This window comes from Macrosteles quadrilineatus, unplaced genomic scaffold (genome assembly GCF_028750875.1).
Source record: "Macrosteles quadrilineatus isolate MER2022 unplaced genomic scaffold, UCM_ALF_1.0 Scaffold_1__1_contigs__length_201487025, whole genome shotgun sequence".
Taxonomy (NCBI): Eukaryota; Metazoa; Arthropoda; class Insecta; order Hemiptera; family Cicadellidae; genus Macrosteles; species Macrosteles quadrilineatus.
The window spans coordinates 100,785,989-100,808,750 of record NW_026542594.1 but is presented as its reverse complement, the minus strand read 5'-3'; the positions used below and the strand labels follow the sequence as shown (position 1 = coordinate 100,808,750).

Sequence of the window (22,762 nt, the reverse complement as noted above, 5' to 3'; positions counted from 1 at the left end):
GACCTACTGTATTCTTGGCTACACACTGGTACTGTCCTTCGTCCTCCTCTCTGACATCCTGGATGGCTAGGTTACCACCATCTACCACCTGTATCCTGAACATCAACACAATAATCAGATAATCAACCTTGAGGATGGCTACAGTGGACTCTCTGAGACCTACTGTATTCTTGGCTACACACTGGTACTGTCCTTCGTCCTCCTCTCTGACATCCTGGATGGCTAGGTTACCACCATCCACCACCTGTATCCTGAACATCAACACAATACCTAATCAGATCATATCAAGTTTACAGGAAAATGGACAATGTTGATCAAAAAAATATTTGAAAAAAACTATCAAATAATTCCAAATAGGCAAACATAGTGCCGCCTCCACAGGAAATTTTGAAGCTGTTAATTTTGCGATCAGCAAAAAACATGCATACAACCTTAGGACTTTTACAGGTAACTTAGAAACCAAATGCAATCTCATTTAATACACTGTCACTCTGGCAAATACAACATTGAATTAGGTTATTGACGTGATAGTGTTGGACTGAAAAAAAATTAAATTAATGGTATTGTAACTGGTAAATATCACAACTACAGTTTGGTTTCAAAATTGAAAAATAACGTTGTCTGTTCTAAAAAGTAATAGATAAAAAAACATAGTATGAAAAAGAAGAGCTGATTCAATGATGAATTCCTTCAACTTTCAGTTTTTCAGTAACATAAAAACCTCTGTTATCACTTAAATAATCACTTCCAGTTCCCTTTCCGAGCAATAATTGAATGAATCCATCAGTCTGGGTAACTGTTTCCTCCCCTAACCCTCCTGTATCCTACCCCCTTCCACCACTTTCTTCTTCCTAATCACCTACAGGATAAGACATCATCAATGAGAGACACAACATCCATTTGTCACAAGGTCTTCTTAACAACTTTGTGATCAGTGTACAGTTGATCAAACACTTTTACCTGTATAGTTTACTTCACATTGTTGACAATAAAAATACACAATTAAAATATGTTTATTTTACTAGGTAAAGCACGAGAAAGAACTTTAATTTTGTTAGTAATACAGTGTTATCAACGTATTTATGTATATTTTAATGTAGACATTGATTAATAGTGAAATCCTTACAGTGTGTGCATAGCTAGTAAAAGTTATTCATAGTTTAATCTGATTTAGAGCTATTTGATCAAAGACCGTGCTGTAAGTGCGTTAAGATTTTTTTAAATGGAAAATTATTTGACAAAATAAATTTTTTTAGTAAATACGTGTTTGTAGACATTAATTGATAATAATCATTGAAAAGTAACATGACAGAACATGTATTAGGCATAATTAAAAATATTGAAGAGTTGTTCAGTACCTTACATGAAGACAATTTTCAGACTTAATTCACTCAATTAATTTGGGATTCATTTCAATTCAAACTATCTTATTCTAAAATCTAAGACACTCTTTAAAAAAACTTCTAAGATAGGCTACTTCCAAAGTTTATAGTCTCAAGATATTATTACGAGTATTTACCTGTAAGAAGCTTATGCGATTATAATATCATGATAGTAATACTGTACACGTACCATAACCATTGACTATACACATTCTTTGTACAGTCAATGCTATAACCAACTATGAGCCTCTGCTCTTTACAGTCTATTGATAATATTACAAGCGCCTTGACGAGTAGGTACCTTTAGTTTATGAGGAGCTTTGTTAGTTTATAGAATGAGTTTCAAGCAATCAACAATTTATTTTCCTGGTGGTTTAATGTAAGACTATTCATCAATCATTCAGTCTGATAAAAGATAGTTTTAGTAGAACAGAAATGCTAGTGGCTAGTGTATTGAATGTTTTTGTTTTAGTGCAGTTCAATTAGGTTGCGAGAGTAGATAGGCCCATCAAGCCAAGTTATCGTCACCACAGAAAGTTGTGGAGCGATGCCGCAATGAATCTGACGGGGTCGAATGAGCGCCTATCGGGAGTTGAATGTGCTTTTATTGGAAGGCGATGTTTATTCAATGGTACGGGCTAAATAACCCTTCACGTTCCTATCTATTGTGGAACGCGCCATTCCACCGACTCCATTACGTTTTCCAATGTTTCTGAATAAACAGTGAATAAACGTTTGTAAATAAAACAGGTAGTTGGATGATGATATCAATGAAATATTGATGGATACACTTTTAATATATAAAACGATGAGAATATTACAATCTTAAATAGTACCTTTACATATTTACTGTAAAAATATAAATAATAAAACAAGTGTAGTGTTTATGTTTCTAAATCAAAGTGGATTTTAACAAATTAATGGAGTAGTAGTTATGTGTGAATAAAATTGTATAGAGGTTTCAAATACAAACACACTTCTTAGCGTGTCTTGCAAAATACCTCAAGATAGTGTAAGTTTTTCCTAAAATGAACAACTGAGTATGATGTTAATCAAATCTGCCGAGGATTTCTTGAGGCAACACACTAACTTGTTTAGTCTCTGAAGCTTTTATAAATAAATGAAACACTTAGTTTAATCCTGAACAAATAGGTTATAATAGCTTGGGTTGCTCGTTCGTTCGCCATTTCAGATTAAAATATTAATGTATATTTCATATTTTAATATTAAAGAAATTCAAATATTTAGCAACCACTTGAATTGTTATTTAATAAACAGGAGCCTACTGAGTAAAAACTTTAACTGTTAAGTTAGTGTCAGATACGTTCATGAAATTTAAGGAGCGAAAATACTGTAGCGATATGCTCAACTACAAGATGTCACTAGTGGAATTTCGTCATCATTGTCCTCGGTAAGTATCTTTTCCCAAGTTGTTGCAATAATCTCAGATAAACGAACAAACCTATTTGCTTATCAATTTATTTATATGATTTACATGTATACTCTCCTGATTCCGTGCAAATATTTTTAGCTGATACAGCAACACAGACAAACTAATTAATTAATGGTAATTAATGTGAAACGTGTGAAGAAAGATTGCTTGAACGGAATTAAAAAGTCATTTCGGAGTGATGTTGTAAGCCCAGATTATTACGTGAAAGGATTTTTATAATACTAGTTGGAATTTGATTGAACAGCTCAAAGAGAGGATTTCATTAAACGGTTTAATTAGTTAAATGACTAAAAACAAGTCTCACGCTTCAAAGGACAACTTTATTTTCAGTACATTCAAAACTGTCTCGTCTTTCGTTCAAAAATAAATTACAAAAGCTTTTGAAACCGATTCGAAAGTAAAGTAAATGGGCTACGTTAGTCCTTCGGCAAACACATTAATAATTTATAAACACTCAAAACTTCTGGTAATCCCCAACCATCCATTTTCATTAGTGGATTATTCAAACAGACTTTAAAGCCAAGCTTCATTTACATTTTTATTATGTATGAACATGTTTAAATATTCTGCTCGAGTGAGGCAACAGCCAGTGATTCAATGGAATCTGATTCAAACTAAAAATGGTCGCCAACTTTTTTATTTCAATAACTCACCACTTAAAAGTAGTAAATGGGCAGAATTAAAAACTATTACGTCAAATAAGGTTTACTTTGAGTTGAAAATAACTGAGAATGTCTAGATATGTAAAGATTGTTTTTAACTTTAATTTTTTCTTAACAGTGCAACTATGTAAATTTATATATTTAGTTTTCCTTAAAATATAAAGCTTTCAATCAGCCAGACTGCAGAGAGACAAAATAACAAACCGATAGTCTTTTTGATTTGTGGGATAATACTTTCTTAAATAATTGTATATATATTTTATTATTTTACATCTATAAATAAATAAATTTATATATATTTATTCTAAATAAATTTACATATATATATATATATATATATTTAGTATTTTACTGTAAAACCATAATTATTGCGTACTTGCTTCACTATCTTAATGGCTGATTTTAAAATAAACAATTAATTATTCTGCCTGATGATAGTTCATGGACAGAATCATTGACTATACACCTCTACAGAGTTCATAGAGTTCATACACCTCTTTCCCAATTCATAGAGTAGAGGTGTATAGTCAATGACAGAATACACAATATAATCAAAATATTTGTAATGCAGATATTTTTTTACATAGAAACCCTACCAAGGCTGTTCCAAATTTAATAGAAAATAGGTGACTGAGGATATTATGCATTCAGTCGTACTGTATTTATTATTTCGAAATTCCACATACCATTCTACTTTGTTTTATACAACTGTTTGCTGTAAATTGTAGCCCTTTAACTAACTTCAATAAAACGCTCGTTCTAAAGAAGTAACACCAAGTGTGAAGATTAAAATTGGATATTCATATTTAAACTCAACTTTCAAGCTTCTTGGTAATCCACACAGCTTTAAACTTACCCCTAAGGTGTTTACGCACGTTTAGTTTGGATTCAATCGTTACACGATTCTCGACACGTAGTGCAATGTTCGTGCCTCTTGTTGATCAGCTAGTTGGTGTGTTAGTGGGAGAGAGGGTAAAAGAACATGAAATTTATGTTAAGTTACTTGCATACATACTAACATATCAAATCTGACTTTTAAAATTACATTTTAAACCAACGCGGCCACACGTTATATATCACAACTGCAATTGCCTGAATGTTAATGGAAAAAAGTATGGAAATAACGTATTCTTTTTGACTATATAGAGTGTGGGTATACTTTTAGGCAATTTCCAATATAAACTGAATTTTTATATATTGAAATAGAACAACGCATTTAAAGATAAATATAAAATAGAGTAAATATACTTTAAACATCTTTTTCGAATGAAAGAAATCATGTAACTCACAGCTAAACATTGAAGTATTTTACAAATTGGCTAATGAAGAGATTTTCCACATTAGTAGTAAGCATTTCATAAATCTTGTTTAAGTCAGAAATAGATCATTTTAGGTAATAACGTCGTATAGGAAAATTTCCATCATAGTAAGTATCACGCACATTAGAACAGAAACGGTATGGATAATAAACGTAAACAAATGACAAAATATATCTACATTCGGGCCAGTGACATCATTCATTTGTGTTTATGATCTATATAATATCTGTAGTAATATTTGTGAATAATTTCAATAATCGTCATTATTATTAACCACATAACATTTTTGAAGACAGCAGTTCTGGAAGCAATTGTCTCTCATTATCCAGGAACCGACACAGGTGTGTCTCGGATCTGTCTTCACCTGATCTCGACAAGGATTCAATTTTCTCACACATTTGTCACTGTCTGGTTTGTAACTCAATTTGGGGCCGTCCGCACTCCGCAGTTCTCGACTGATGGTCTGTCTTCTCTCCAATCTGAGAGGAGCTTAACCTCCCCTATCCTCACACACGAACGTGGCCAGAGTAGGGTTGAGAGTGTGGCTACTGTGTAGGCTAAATAAAGAGCATTTCGTCCACATGCCAATCCCATGTGTGCAATGGTTATAGGGTAAAAGTCAGAAGGGTAACACGGGATACTTAAAACTATGTTTTCAGTATAAATCGAAGCGCTTGTTTCAGGCTCGAAGAAAAACTACTATGGTGCTAGAAACAACTAACCATCAGACAGTGTTTCTTTTCAAAAAGTTAAAAGATGGCAATGGTGTAGATATATAGAGAAAAGCAGCAATATGAAAACACGAAAAACGGGTTTGTAGTATAAAAAGTCGCTCATCACTTCTAGTCTGAAAGCCATAGGATGAATTTATAAGATGCCGAAATTGTCCATAGGTAACCAATTTCTCAAAATGAAAACACATTGAAGTCTTACAGATTTTGTTTCATGTTTTGACTGCGATACAGTTTTTTGTAGTTGAGATTTCTTTTGCAATTTCCTAGCTTTTGTTGGGTTGTGTGTTAATCTTCTTAAATTTTAGGTACTTTCTCATCTGAAGGACTGGATCAAATCTTAGATCCCGAAACGTCATGAAAACTTGTTTATCTCCTAATTGTGATGGGAAATATCCGCAATAGTCTCTTAAATAGCATAATCTCACCATTACTAAACATTAATTCCAAACTAAGAATAGAGAGGTAGTTTGGATGGGTAATGTTTAGGTTTAATTACTTTGCTACTAAGTGATTATATTGTATAAACCTCTTTGACTTTTACTTTGCTCAAATAATGGAAGTTCAGAAGGATGCAAGGTTAGACGCTAGAAATAAGCCAGCGATTCTGCGATGGATACATGTTATATAAATAAAAGTAAATACATACGGTACTTGCAACGAAGCCGGAAATCTATATAATTTAGTTCATACAGATAACAGTCATATAATGAACTGATACACACATTTTCTCACCTGTTGGAAACTTAATTAAGGACGTATTTTTAGAATATTAAGAATTTACTTCCGTTTTTGCATAATGGATAATTTAATTTTAAATAATCCATTAAAAAGGATTGGAAAACGATTTAGTGTCAAAGGAGTAAGACAATCCTATTTAAAGTCATTAGAGTCCTACAATACGTTGTTGAATACACAATCATTCGAAACATTGTTTACATACCTTTTAGGGTTGTCTATTTCCAGAACTTGTCCGTTCTTCTTCCAGAAGACCGTTGGCTCGGGTTGACCCCTCGGAGGACCACACTCCAACAGCGCCGTCTCTCCTTGAGCTACCCTCAGGCTGGTCGGCTCCACACGGAACTCCTCCCTCAGCACTAAAACAAACACCGGGTTAGGAGCATACATCTCTAAACTTGGTAGATTCGTGTTTGTGCTATTATCTATTTTAATGCGATTAAACCAAATACATTTTCATCGTCTTAGACGAATTTCTATTCCGAAAGGTTTATATTTATTAAAATACAATTAGAAAAATCACACTCCTGAATTATGCATGGTAATTATTTCATATGACTCTTTCCACAAAATATGACATTTGAATTGGTAAAAAATGTCAATTATTTATTGCGTTGTCAAAATTGTCCTGTGGGTTGCTGTGTGAGAGTTTCATACCACTAATGGGTGTAATTGATTTCTCTTTTATCACTAATAGCACAGAAAACATACTCTAATAGATACGTAACTGTTTTCTAAAGTAGATTTAAAGAACGGCTATGTTATTTCTTCTCTGTCACTATCCGTTGTGGAGCACGGGTAAAGCAACTGGTTAACATAGATAGAAAATTGTATAGCGGGGCTTTCATCATATTAAAATGTTATCAGGTGCTATCATTTGGTGAACGATAGTAGCTTTAAAAGTTTTAAGCTGAAAATGACTAGACTCTGTCGTCAGATCACTACTTTCGGTTCTGTCTACCACCAGGAAAAAATTTACGCGAGGAATACCACAAATAACCAGCTTATTTTCGAACAGATATAAATTTGACACTTTCCCCTATTTTACGTTTTTGTTCTGTTTTTCATTCCCCGTTGACTAACGTGCTGACGTGGGACTGTCACGTCATATAAATCAGCCAGGTAGGTTGATATGAAGACTATTATCTCACTCCCGGTCTAAATAATCACCTCCGCTGTCAAATCACGTGCGCGACAGCTATTGAGTCGTCTGGGTAAGTGACGGCTGTAAACATCACCCGTCAATCATCATTATCATACATTTGCATCGTCGATTATATGTGCTTACTACTGAATATATGGCTGTATTTACTCACAACGGGTTATTTGCGTTATGACGTGTGAAACATTGCTGAATATTGTACAACGGATTTGGCAAATAGAGGTCACTTGAATAAAATACAATTAGATAACACTACTACCTAAATAAATATTGTCTTAGAGTAAAAATGTTGGTAAAAAAATATGACATGTTTTATTCATATATACTCACACCTACGCAATTTCTAAAAATTTTGACTGCATAAATTTTAATATAAAAAAATTAATATAAATATTAGGTTTGTTTACTTTTAATATAATCTGTTTAATACTTGTGGTAAGATAATAATTGAAATAGACATACAATAAGGTATTTTAATGAGTTGGGAATTAAAAATTCTAGGGTTTTTTCAAACCCCTAATAAAACTAGTAGTAGGGGCTTGAAATTAATTAAAAATACACCTAAATGCAAAAAATTGCGGATTACATACGTAAGTGTAAACTCGTTATCGTATAACGTTTGCTTTAGGAAAGATATCCCACACTATTTGAATGATTTGTAGGGAATGGTTATTAAAATTATAGGGAATGATTGAAAAATGGGAATAGAAATGAGAAAGGGGTTTAATGATAATTAGTTCGAAGGACCAGAGGTAAGAAATGTAGAGAAATGGAAATATTAAATTAAGATTATGAAAGGGAGAAAAATGAACACACATTTAATGGTTACAAGAGAACACGAACTCTGTTTTATTTACATTCATGTACAGCATATATTGTCACCAATATAATAATAGGGAAATAATTTAATTTCATGAACATATGTTTGAAAGCAAAATATTTAAGAAATTAATTGAGCCAAAGATTAAGAAATATAGATAACATGAAAACGTAAAGGAAGTTTACTGAACACTATTATAGCACCGCTATGTACATAAATATATTAACAGAATACTTCATACTTCAGACAAATAAAAATAATAATAACGCACACACAGCACAGTTTATTTGTCAATAATTACACAAAGAGACTAATTACTTACAGGTATGTTCGTGCAGATAAACAGTGTACAATGGTACATAAAAGCTGTACATCTGAGGCAGGAACAGATCACAGCAGCCGCTACAATATGTTTCCTCCCAGACTAAACCACAGATTAGGTTCTGGCGTGTGGCGTGTGGCGTGTGTGGCCCACCCCTCCCCCATCCGCCCTCTCTCACTCACACACTTACACCTGGGATGATCACGCGTTTCTGGTCATCTCACGTAGAAATAAACCTAATAGTGTACGGTAGCTCAAACCAATTAAGAATCAGAGCTCAGGCCTTTACCAACAACATGTACTCAATATTTGGAGATATAAACTTAAGATACAATATGACGCTTTATTATATTGTTCTTCTGATTTTTATTCCACTCGTCGCTCTTAAATTGGGCGGATCTAATGTAAACGAGAAACATATAATTAGTTGTAAACATCATACTACAGTTAAAAATAAATTTGTTAAAAACTAAATTAAAATAAGTAAAGTTAAAAATAAATTAAAACGGAATTCGCTGTTGAACTTTTCTCGTTTTTCAGCTGACGGATTCAAAGTAATAAAACTCTATAGTTGCAGTGGTTGTGATTGAAATTATGAGATAAAAGCAAAGTTGCAGATAAATTTGATGTTTTGATCTTTATATTAAACTTAATAAATTGATTATAAGTAAATCCGTAATAATGGAATGTAATACAAGGGTTAGTATAAAACGCGTTGAAAACTTTCTTAAGTCATTAAGGGTAAATTATAATAGTGTAAATTATTACTTCACAATTAGACGTAGAAGCTTGATTCAAAAGTTTCTAGACGATAACGTGTTTTATACATAAACGGCCTCTGGAAGTATCTCTCCCAAGTTAAACTGGTTATGGCGGATGAGATAAACCAATAGCCGCTCTTTAGCCTGACTCAATTTTTAAACTAAATTATAACGCCTCTTTACTTCATCCCTTCCAATTGTATTATATAATTTCAAGACACTTTAGGTAATTGAGCTTTTATAACTCAATTGACAATATAATGCATTTGACTAAACATAGCAGTTGTTTATCATGTAGGTATTAAGATAAAATACCCTTAATTTTTGTTTTGTGTCCATCCATTCCATCGGCATGTTTTAAGTTTCCTGTAAAAGAACTGTCCAAATTGCATTGTGTAGTAAGTAGGAAAAAATGTAACAGTTATATTTCCTTTCGACTTCATGTAATTGAATTTACAGTATTTAGTTACAATAAACAGCACGTTTTCCATTTACAACTTATTTACCTAGTTTAAAAGGTTAAGGGTGGCATAAGGATCAAAAGAACAATTTGTAAGCGTCAGTGACAATCCTGTGACAGCCCTCGAGGCAGCTCGTAGACAACGTGAAAAATGAACAAACGTTTGGAGACAATGTATCCATCTCATGGCTACAACCGAGACGGCAACACGGAGCACTGTGATAATGTGTCGGATGAAATATACATCTACAACTGTAACGCATTAACACATATCTGAACATACGTTTGGAGACAATGTATCCATCTCATGGCTACAACCGAGACGGCAACATGGAGCACTGTGATAATGTGTCGGATGAAATATACATCTACAACTGTAACGCATTGACACATATCTGAACAGACGTTTGGAGCCAATGTATCCATCTCATGGCTACAACCGAGACGGCAACATGGAGCACTGTGATAATGTGTCGGATGAAATATACATCTACAACTGTAACGCATTAACACATATCTGAACAGACGTTTGGAGACAATGTATCCATCTCATGGCTACAACCGAGACGGCAACATGGAGCACTGTGATAATGTGTCGGATGAAATATACATCTACAACTGTAACGCATTAACACATATCTGAACAGACGTTTGGATACAATGTATCCATCTCATGGCTACAACCGAGACGGCAACATGGAGCACTGTGATAATGTGTCGGATGAAATATACATCTACAACTGTAACGCATTAACACGGTATCTGAACAAATGTTTAGAGACAATGTATCCATCTCATGGCTACAACCGAGACGGCAACACGGAGCACTGTGATAATGTGTCGGATGAAATATACATCTACAACTGTAACGCATTAACACATATCTGAACAGACGTTTGAAGACAATGTATCCATCTCATGGCTACAACCGAGACGACAACATGGAGCACTGTGATAATGTGTCGGATAAAATACCCCCCACCCAAAATGGGCCCAGACTGAAGTTTTGTGTAGATAACTATAAAAAAGGGATTTTATTAACATATTCGTGGTGAAAAAGTAAAAATAAAATAAATACAGTAAAAACTGTTTTTTTTTAAGTTTCTGTTTTCAAGTGTCAATTCGTAGCCAAATGCCTTTATTGAGTACTAGCTGTACCCGCGGGCTTCGCCCCGTTTAACTTCATAAGTATTCGCATGGCTCATTCACGTCCTGGTTGAAGTTCGTTCGCTACGCTCACTCACCTTTAAGTTGGAGCTCGTTCGCTGCGCTCACTTGCCTTCAGGTTAGCTCGTTCGCTACGCTAACTCGCCTCCAGGTTGAAGTTCGTTCGCTACGCTCACTCACCTTTTGGTTGCAAATTAGCTGTTGTCATAAATTAAAAAAAAATAATAGTGCTGCACCCTGTTGGTAATCCTTGTAACTTATATGCTATTGAACATCATAGAACAGAACCAACTTGTTTAATTGAAACAGCTGTTAAGATTCATTAATTCCTTTTAAATATGAAAAATCATAAGATTAACATGGGGAACTACAAAGCCACTGGGGCGGAGCCCGATAGGGTTTTTGAGATAAGAATATGCTTTGATGTTAATCGGGAATGTGAGCTATCATCATGCCAAATTTCAGCCCAATCCGTCCAGTAGTTTATGCGTGATTGAGCAACAAACACACACACAAACACACACACAAACATACACACAAACATACACACAAACTCACAAACTTTCAGATTTATAATATTAGTAAGATTTTTAAGAAACACATAGCAGAAATCTGTAGGAATTTCAAAATATTACATCCACTTTGCTAGATTTACCGACGGTTAAAACGTTATTGGTAAATAAGCTAAGCAATTCCAAATTTATAGTAGTTAGAAAATACTGAATTAGAAATTATTAGTGAGTAAAGTGGTGCATGGATTTCATTAGTGTTCTTTTCCTAGAGACCGTTGTATTTAACCACAACAGGTTCTGTGGCTAGTTAATAATAATTAATTTATCATGTGAGAGATATCATTATGTCGATCTGTGTGATGGCTTATACAGATAATATTGGTCGACTGATACTGTAGTGTATATACACGTTATTGGTTTGCTAATTAGCCTAGTGACATCATCAGTCAGTGTTTAACAGTAGGTCAACATTAAATACATCATATGCTGTTACAGTTTTATAATTAGTGTTTATGTAACCCGATTGTAATTGTACAGGTTAAGTGTAAGAAAGGGCCATGTGGCCCTAACTTTTGACTGTCTAAATAAATAATTTTTCATTTAATTTCTAATTCAATAATGGTAAGATAGTTTCAATTCACACGTTACGAAAATAAAATAAGGACGTTTAATGTAAATTTAAAAATTGGCAAGTATCACGAATTTTGCTAAATGAAATACCGTGCGTCAAAAATAATTGGGATTTATATTATTAATGTGATTAGGACCTATACTACTAATAGGGTACTTATATGGTATACCCCATTTCCTCAGCCCTTCACCGTCATTTTACGAAAGAAATGTTGTTTTCAGATAAGATCGTAATTATTAGGCTATGCATATACTATTTTTGAATAAATAAGAGAAATATTATAAATTGCTTGATAAAAAATCAAACTCCGCCAGGTGAGGCTGAGGTTGATAAATTACCATTGCCGAGAGCGCGAGATTTATCATTCAATCTGTATAACCTGAACGCAATTTATATCTATAAAAAACCACCTGATACAAATATAATATTTTACTACACCTCCGTTTAAGTAGACTAGTTTATATTTATTGTATTTATATGTATATTTATATTTTTAAAAGAGCGAAAGCTAAATGTTGTTTCATAAGTGTGCTCTAGGTTGTCTTGCTTATATTTAATCAAATGCGCGATTTTATACGCATAGTTTTTTTCACATATTAAAAAAAACAATATTGGTATAAAATGAATAATTACTAGGAATCATCCAGTACGTTTTATATGGGATGGACAAGGGCAGAGTAATTAAAATTGACTTTCAAGAGAACAAACAGATGAATGTATAACGGATGGAACCTAAACTAATATCAACCAACGAATTAATGCCAACTTTAATTGTACCCAAACATTGTTCCGGCCACATTTCGTTATCTAATTGCTTTTGCTTAGTTGTTCGTACGTGATATTGCCTTAGGAGTTATGGCTTGTAACATCTTATTCCAACGTGACACGCATATTCATACAAGAATATAGTGGTTAACATATGTGAGTTTGTAAAATAAATATGTGCAATGCACGTTTTACATTGTTAAATTGTGTACATGTATCTATAAGTATAAAAGAGGATGTTTGTATATATATATATATATATATATATATATATTTGATTGTTTGGCAGTGATAAACTCAGACACCGCTGAACCGATTGCCACGAAACTTGGTACATACGTGTAGAATTTCATGGAATAGGTTTATACACCATCAATTTCGTGATCCGTCCAATCGGCTCCGCCCCAGTGGCTCTGGAGTTTCCCATGTTAACCTTAAGAGAAATGGAATTAACGAATCTTAACAGCTGTTTCAATTAAACAAGTTGGTTCTGTTCTATGATGTTCAATAGCATTAAAGTTACAAGGATTACCAACAGGGTGCAGCACTATTATTTCTTTTACATTTATGACAACAGCTAATTTGCAACCAAAAGGTGAGTGAGCGTAGCGAACGAACTTCAACCTGGAGGCGAGTTAGCGTAGCGAACGAGCTAACATGAAGGAAAGTGAGCGTAGCGAACGAGCTAACCTGAAGGCCAGTGAGCGCAGCGAACGAGCTCCAACCTAAAGGTGAGTGAGCGTAGCGAACGAGCTCCAACCTAAAGGTGAGTGAGCGTAGCGAACGAGCTCCAACCTAAAGGTGAGTAAGCTTAGCGAACGAACTTCAACCAGGACGTGATTGAGCCATGCGAACGAGATCATCTTGAATATTAAGAAGTTAAACGGGGCAAAGCCCGCGGGTTACAGCTAGTAGGTATATAAAAATACATTCTAGGTATATCCTATACTCTAATACGAGCAAAGTTTGCTTGTATGTATGTATGTATGTATGTATGTATGCTTGCACCAAGATCTCGAAAACGGCTCCGACGATTTTCTTCAAATGTTGTATATAGTTTATTTCTGGCCTAAAAACGAGTTTATTGCAATTAGAACTGCCATCAAAAATCTAATTACGTAGAAAAATGAAATTGAAAATCACATTTTTTTAACATTAGTCTTATGGGTTGCTAGGTAACCATGTTGACTGAATTAAATAACAAGGAAAAAGTAAACAAAAGACTTGTAGCTTGTAATTTGTCTATCCACAGTATACTAGAAAAACAAAATACAGCACAAAAGGAAAAACATCAGTTGTTACTATTGAGCAAAGATTATACTGAAGATTACTAGATTCTATAGTCAAGGGTAGCAGTGTGGAGTGTGGGATCTGTTTATGACGATTAGATTACGGTATCTGCAATCCTTAAATGCTATGGAAAGGGAGGAAAACAGGTCCACGACATAGGAAGTGGTGAAGGAAGTAGTAAAGGCGAGCAGTCTGGAGTGTGGGAACTGTTTATGACGATTAAATTAAGGTATCTGCAATCCTAAAATGTAATGGGAGGGAGGAAAACAGGTCCATGACGTAGGAAATGGGGAAGGAAGTTGTAAGGCTAGCAGTGCAGAGTGTAGAAACCGTCTGTGGAATTTATGTATCTGCAATTTTAAAATAGTATAAAGAAGGAGGGCAAACAGGTCTACGACATAGGGAGTGGTGAAGGAAGTAGCAAGGGTGAGCAGTCCGGAGTGTGGGAATTGTTAATAACGATTAAAACAAGTTATCTACAATCCTAAAATGCTATGGGAAGGGAGGGAATCAGGTCCGCGACGTAGGAAGTGGTGAAGGAAGTAGTAAAGGCGAGCAGTCTGGAGTGTGGAAACTGTTTAAGACGATTAGATTAAGGAATCTGCAATCCTAAAATCCTATGGAAAGGGATGGAAAGAGGTCCGCGACGTAGGAAGTGGTGAAGGAAGTAGTAAAGGCGAGCAGTCTGGAGTGTGAAAACTGTTTATGACGATTAGATTAAGGAATCTACAATCCTAAAATGCAATGGGAATGGAGGGAAACAGGTCCGCGACGTAGGAAGTGGTGAAGGAAGTAGTAAAGGCGAGCAGTCTGGAGTCTGGGTACTGTTTATGGGAATTACATTAAGGTATCTACAATCCTAAAATGCTACGAGAAGGGAGGAAACAGGTCCATGACGTAGGAAATGGTGTAGGAAGTAGTAATGCTAGCAGTGCAGAGTGTGGGAACCGTCTGTGGCATTTATGTATCTGCAATTCTGAAATAGTATAAAGAAGGAGGGCAAACAGGTCTACGACATAGGGAGTGGTGAAGGAAGTAGCAAAGCTGAGCAGTCCGGAGTGTGGGAAAGGAATTGTTAATAACGATTAAAACAAGTTATCTACTATCCTAAAATGCTATGGGAAGGGAGGGAATCAGGTCCGCGACGTAGGAAGTGGTGAAGGAAGTAGTAAAGGCGAGCAGTCTGGAGTGTGGAAACTGTTTAAGACGATTAGAATAAGGAATCTGCAATCCTAAAATCCTATGGGAAGGGATGGAAAGAGGTCCGCGTCGTAGGAAGTGGTGAAGGAAGTAGTAAAGGCGAGCAGTCTGGAGTGTGAAAACTGTTTATGACGATTAGATTAAGGAATCTGCAATCCTAAAATGCTACGGGAAGGGAGGGAAACAGGTTCACGACGTAGGAAGTGGTGAAGGAAGTAGTAAATGTGAGCAGTCCGGAGTGTGGGAACTGTTAATAACGATTAGATCAAGTTATCTACAATCCTAAAATGCTATGGGACGGGAGGGAATCATGTCCGCGACGTAGGAAGTGGTGAGGAAGTAGTAAAGGCGAGCAGTCTGGAGTGTGGAAACTGTTTATGACAATTAGATTAAAGAATCAACAATCCTAAAATCCTATGGGAAGGGATGGAAAGAGGTCTGCGACAGAGGAAGTGGTGAAGGAAGTAGTAAAGGTGGGCAGTCCTGAGTGTGGGAAATGTTTATGACGATTAGATTAAGGTATCTACAATCCTAAAATGCTATGGGAATGGAGGGAAACAGGTCTGCGACGTAGGAAGAGGTGAAGGAAGTAGTAAAGGCAAGCAGCCCGGAGTGTTGGAACTGTTAATGACGATTAGATTAGGGTATCTGCAATCCTAAAATGCCATTGGAAGGGGGAGAAACAGGTCCGCGACGTAGGAAGTGGTGAATGAAGTAGTAAAGGCGAGCAGTCTGGAGCCTGGGAACTGTTTATGGGAACTAGGTATCTACAATCCTAAAATGCTACGAGAAGGGAGGAGAGGAAAACAGGTCCATGACGTAGGAAATGGTGTAGGAAGTAGTAATGCTAGCAGTGCAGAGTGTGGGAACTGTCTGTGGCATTTATGTATCTGCAATTCTAAAATGGTATAGGGAAGGAGGGCAAACAGGTCCACGACGTAGGGAGTGGTGAAGTAAGTAGTGAAGGTTAGCAGTGTGGAGATTGGGAGTGGATTAATGTATCTGCAATACTTTTCAGAGTAAAGTAATAATTTTCCCCGAGCAAAGCTCGGTCCCCAGGTACTATTTATTAAGTTGTTAATACCGCACATCAGGGAAAGAGACAGTTTTGCTATTGAAAATGCGGAATCTCTTACTGTAAGTAGTTTTACATCTTGGGAATTTATATTCTGGGACAATATTTCAAAAACCACCTATCACAAATAAAATTGTGGAATGTAGTATTTTCTATATGATTCAAATTTAAGGATAATATTTTCTATTTATTTTCTATCATATTTAAGAACAGGTGCACATTTTAAATTTAATACAGGTTACCTCATTGTAGAATTGACTTGTGTATTCATTTTACTGTTGCTCTTATTATATTTCTTAACCAAGACAGAGAACAATCATAAAGACGAGTGAAGCGATTTCTGCTGAACGTGATGAATTTAATGCAGATATCCGTTAGAGCATACGTGATTTCAAAATTTTTAAACGTTATATAATATTATTTTTATTATTATTTGCGTACCTAATTCGGTGTACTACATCGGCGTCGTCAATGAAACATCTGTTAGTGATCGTTTAAATGATTAAAACACCCAGGAATTTGTGTACAGCTCTAGTGCCACCAACAAAGTAACACATGGAACAAAAGAAATTTCTAAGATAATGAATATAATTTATTAAATACATCCTACATACATGTGTTTTTAAAGCACGTTATGGAGGTTTTAAGAAATTGAGAGAATCACTTCAGTGTTTAGCAACTCAAGAGAGTTTACCGGTCCCGGATTGATAGGGGATTACTATCCCATTTCCCTAACAATTTCGCTTTCCTCGTACCCCAATCCCGCTGTCAAACCTCGGGTTGACGGGTGACATCTATTTGCGCCCATTAACTCTTCCCCTGTCACATCATTCGACATCGGAAACAAAATTATATCTGTCGATTTATAATTATATATATTTGAATATAAAACCACAGCATTTTTATTTACTGATGGAAAGTAGGGATTTAGTAATCTATTTTATAACACATGTTTAATAAATATTATAAGTTGTTATTTACAGCAAAATAGTATTTTTCTCTTATCTTCTCATCCCGAGATCCTATCATCTAACCTGTTATAGTTTGACAAGTTACTTCAGGCTAGGCTCGGAGTGTTGCGACATTATTACAACGCTAAAGTCATTGGCGATTGACAGGTTTCGATTTCAGGATCTCAGCAACCAAAGTTCCGCCCTCCACCACTATACCTGCTCGCATCTACTTGCCAGAGGTTAAGCATTTGTAAAAACTGGGTAACATTTCTAAATCAATAAATGCCACTTACCTACCGTTTGGATCGTCATTGAAAGATAATTAAATTAAAAGGGCAATGAAAAGGCACTTGTATAGAATTTTTTATTTCTATGAAAATGATCCAGATGTAGATTAAGAGCGCATTAAATCAAGAAAATACGTGTAGTCAATTTCAAGGTCGTTAATTGAGTTATAGAACGTAAATTACACCACCCGCTGCGATCCTCTCATTTAGTAACGTGACAAAATGCATGCATTCAAACAGCAGGGAGGACCATTATAAGGTTGCAACACGATATCTGGAGGGGAAGTTCGACCCCAGTTTGGCAGACGATTACACATTTAATGATGAAGCACTGCCACCAATTAAATAACGGAATAACTGGGCGTGCGTGTGGCAATTTTACGTCTAAAGTTTCGTTTGCAATTATGAACTTTTGATGGCCATACGTTCGGGTTCGATGCGTGTTGTTACGTTGATTGCTTTTGGGAAATAAATCTACAAGGAATCCGTTATCAAACAATTAAAAATCGGAGCGGTCGGATTTCACTAAGAATGATGTACAGCCGCCTTACCAAAAAATATAAATTTGTATTTCTTACAGGATTATTGTATGCCAGTTTCCCATTAATATTAATTTGTATTTTAGATTACATGTATGTAATGCTAAGATTAAGAAAATCTCATTCTGTAGCAAAGTTGGGTTTCAAATAGTTTCACATGATTTTTCATTTAACGTATACTTACATACCTGTTGCATCGGTACAATTGAAAATCCGTAGCTTACTTAAGGTCTGAGGTAGTTGATATGAGCATAGATAAAAGGAGAGTGACTTTCAATGCAAGTCTGTCTTTCTTAACATTTTAATCTAAAATATGGTCAGATAACTCATACATTTACAGAATGAAATTACTATGAAGTAGATAATGACAGTAGAAATGGCTATGAACTGTTGAATACAATTATATTTTTCACTAATAACCAATAAAAAGCCTGAATGAGGAAGGTAAATCACTCTTTATGGTGCAGATGTACAATGAACATGTTTTATATATTGCTAATTAGTAATTTTATTCTCTAAACAATTCTCTCAAACACATATTTACATACTTTTATTTATTATATTATTTAAATACTACACTAAACATTTTATAATTCAATTTCCATAGGAAATACGCAATTTGCGCATGGGCCAGCTTGTACAAAATTACAGTCAGTAAAAAACCAGATAGTCATGAAATCCAAAAGCTACAATATATTAAAGTACGTTCCCTCAAATGAATAGTAGGATTTTACTTGAACATAAGTACGTTTATATAATCTAAAGTTTTGTTAATCTACATGTTATTAACATTAGTTATAAATTGCTTTCACCATAATAATACGATTTGGTTAAACACACAATCTACACTTCGTTAACCTGTGATGATGAAAAACGTTGAAATTTCCTGATTGAGTTTGCAATGGGGACGAAACACTTTATCATAAACTGTCAAAGCAGGTCAAACAATGATGGAGGAGCTCCTAAACAACAGCTTCCATCGATGAATACGTAAAGAATGTAAACAGATTCAGAAATAGTTATTACTCCTCGACGAATTTAAAGCTAAATCATTGCAATATTATGTTTCTATAGACCTTTTCGCTTTAAAATGCTATATACATACAGAAAACTGTAAACATTGTTAGATTAATTAAAGATCAAAACAGAACAGATTACTCAATGTTAATACATAGTATTTTATATAAATAAATTTACAAAATACACTACAAAACTATAATTAAAGCTGAGCTAATAAGGTGGTGAAATTATTGTTGGTATTGTGTATTGCTTGAATTTGCCATTGTTTACTGTAAAGTGGTTTTACCAATGGTATACAAATGTTTGGTACATTGAAAACCTTGGATGTATTAGAAATGAATAAAAGTAGTTAGATTCATGAAAAATTTACATCCTTTCAAATTGATGGCGTAAATCAATGTTGTCATGTAAGAACTTTGCTGTTTGATCATAACTGTAACAAAAGTGGAAAAATAGCTCAAATTTAATTTGTTATACATACCAAAAAGAGTATTGAGAGTATACTATACGAGCTTGATGTCCCATGAGGCTGTGTGATAGAATTTGTAATTAAACTTAAGATAAACGATGAGGCAGTTTATCAAACCCTGTCAAACCGTCAGGACGATGACGGAGAACCTCTTTCACACGGCTGCGGGGTCTGTATGGATATTACAAACATTGATAGGAGGTAACTAATTATTGCTTATAACAATATAGAAAAATAACTTATTCAGTATTGTAGGATTTAAAATTATCTACAAATAGTTTGAGATTGTATTTACACTTTTAATAATTTAACTATCTATACTGGCTTTTAAAAAACGTATCACTGCTTCAAGTCAATCAGATTTCTCTTAATGGTATGCACACAGGGTAAGAATTGCGGTTATTTGGGCAGTTCGTCTAAGGTTTCTATAAGTGTGATAAACATTCAAATAAAGGATAAATATATTCTAACATATAACATATATGTATAGTGCAGGTTTAACATAAAGTTTTTTACATTCGCTCAGTCAGCAGGCATTCTGTGGTGGGGTGTTTTATAGTAAAATGTTAGATCCAAGTATTTTTGTAGTTTAAAAGGTTTGATTTTCAATACCATGACAAATATAATGCTGAAATCATTAGTTGTGCTCACTAAATCTTTTAACAAAACGTAACTCAGGGGCGCAACATTTTAATACAAACACGTCAAATACGAAGCAAGCTTCTGATTGCCCAATCTTTGCTTCAAGATGACTAGATGGAACCCAATAAACTAGAGTGAATGTTACATAGGACAGCTGCTATCCTCCTCCCTCCCTGTCAGAACATATGACTTGTCAGCTGACAACAATATAATTTCAGTGCAGAACGTTGTCTCGTAGACATTAGGCACCTGATTGTTACAAATCACGTGTTCATGATATTTGATTTGTATCTAATTTAATTACATATTTTTATTGTTTAGTACTATAAGTGATATAGATATTTTAAATTTGGTTTATGTTTATAATTGAGCAATTTTCTAATAATTTAGTTATATATTTATAATTTTAAGTTGATAATACTTGCAAAGTGGATAAAAATGTAGTTGACATTTCTCAAGAGTGTGTATCAGTTTTATTGAAAAATAAAAATGTACCTAATAAACTTTAAATTCCCCTCATAGTAGTAGTAAGGGTGAGTATATTTTATTTCTTGTAGCGAAAGCGACAGCCCTTGAATAGAGATACAATAGTTTTGCAAACACATATAAAACAATAAAACTAATAGAGCTATAAGGGGCTTTGATTAAAAAAACATGTTGGTTTCCAAATCTACATCAATTTTTTTTCAAATCTACATTAATTTTATTAAAAACTAATTAGAAAATTGAGGAAGCATATATAAATAAATTCAGTTCTAATGTGTAAGTGTTTTAAGAAAAGTCTTAAATTAACGTAGGATATAGCAAACTCTAAAATAAAGTATAAAAAAGCGTTACTCAGCTTTCTTAAAAATCAGTCGATGAGATATCGCCTCTGACATGTAGGCTTTAATAAGTGAAGAATAATATTGGTTTCATGGTTTTATTATCAATTTATGAGAGCAAACATTCTTTAATAGTCTTCTATGCTATTACTCCAATGCTATTAGTCCAATACAACAACTCCTTTGTTGCATTGGAGTTCATTTCTGGTACTGATCAGATGAAACAGTTGAATAGTTTTTTCACGACTACTAGATGACACAAGCTCCAAATACTCAAACAGTTTATAGCGGTAAGATGAAAGATCATCTTGTCAACTCATCTGTTAGTTGTGATATGTGTGTCCGCAGTCAAGTCGTTGGCAACTTGGGATTTTTCACATAATCGTAAGAACATCCAGTTTTCGCTTGGATGTGTTGTGAACGAAAATATGAATATTTTAGCGCCTTTGCCATCTTTCTTTTCTTTTATTTTAAAAGCACCCTTTTTAATAGCTTATTTTTGAAATCCAGTCCATAGTGGCAAATGTAGAAAACCTAAACTGTGGTATTGTAGCAATCGTAATCGTACAGAACAGCTTTACATGGTTGGCTACTATAGGTAGTTCACCCACAACGTGTTTAAATGTCAAATGTGAAATATGGATGGCGAGAACAATTATTAGGGGAGTATTAATGTTTGTTCCGAAGCTTTAGTCCAGACATTGGACAAATGGCGCTAATTTCTACAGTTTGATGAATTGCGGTACGGCGACGGGGAAGGTCTTCAACATGTCATCTGTTAGTAGACCTATATAGTTTCAGGATAATGTTTAAGGTATTTATCCATTACCTGTAATATATTAGTATTATATTAGTCGGTATTTATCCATTAAACACTTCGTTAATTCTTTAATTCCAATCAAGACACATGTTTCATTCGCATTAGTTAAACATATTAACATTTTTTTTTTATATTTTATAGCTACCAAATCTAAAAATCAATAATCTGATATAGAAGGCCTGTTTTTTATTTAAAAAGAGATTCTTCTTTGGATTGTTGTTTTCAAATCAATTAGAATTCGAATTTATCCTGTCAGTTATAAAACAAAATTTATCATTCGTCTTCTCTTATTTTACTTGAATCTAATGCCTAAAAACTAATTGTTTGTAGTATATGTTTTTTTTTTAATTTTAAATAAACGATATGACACAATAAACGATTTTATATCAGTTTCATTGTAATCTACTACTGTATTTAGATGTTAGATATATAAATAGTATATTTCCTATGAAGATATAAAAAAAAAACACTTATAAAAATTGAATCCTTAACTATCATTCCCAAAGTGAGTAGGTCCTTAAACTAAAAAAAATTAATGTAAAAAGTAAATAACGTTAGAGTTATATTTTATACACTAACACATTTCAGATTAAAATGTTTATAGCAAAAGTTAAGTGAGTAACAAAGACCATGCAGAAGACATTCTTATGAAAAATGTTGTATTTCGAGAGGACAAAGAAAAATATATAGATGTATTGAACCACATTTGTCTTGTCTGTATAGAACTAATAAATATGGATTCCTCAAGGGAAGGACTC

At 34.2% G+C, this 22,762-nt stretch overlaps 1 protein-coding gene across 1 annotated transcript in view; it reads right to left on the bottom strand.

Annotated features, from left to right (window-relative positions):
* Positions 1-22,762, bottom strand: part of LOC128998336 (roundabout homolog 2-like) — a 281,028-nt gene that overhangs the window by 23,511 nt on the left and 234,755 nt on the right. Inside the window, exon 3 of the mRNA XM_054424476.1 lies at positions 6,491-6,644. Coding sequence (XP_054280451.1) covers positions 6,491-6,644 — 154 coding nt within the window. The remainder of the gene's footprint in view (positions 1-6,490; positions 6,645-22,762) is intronic.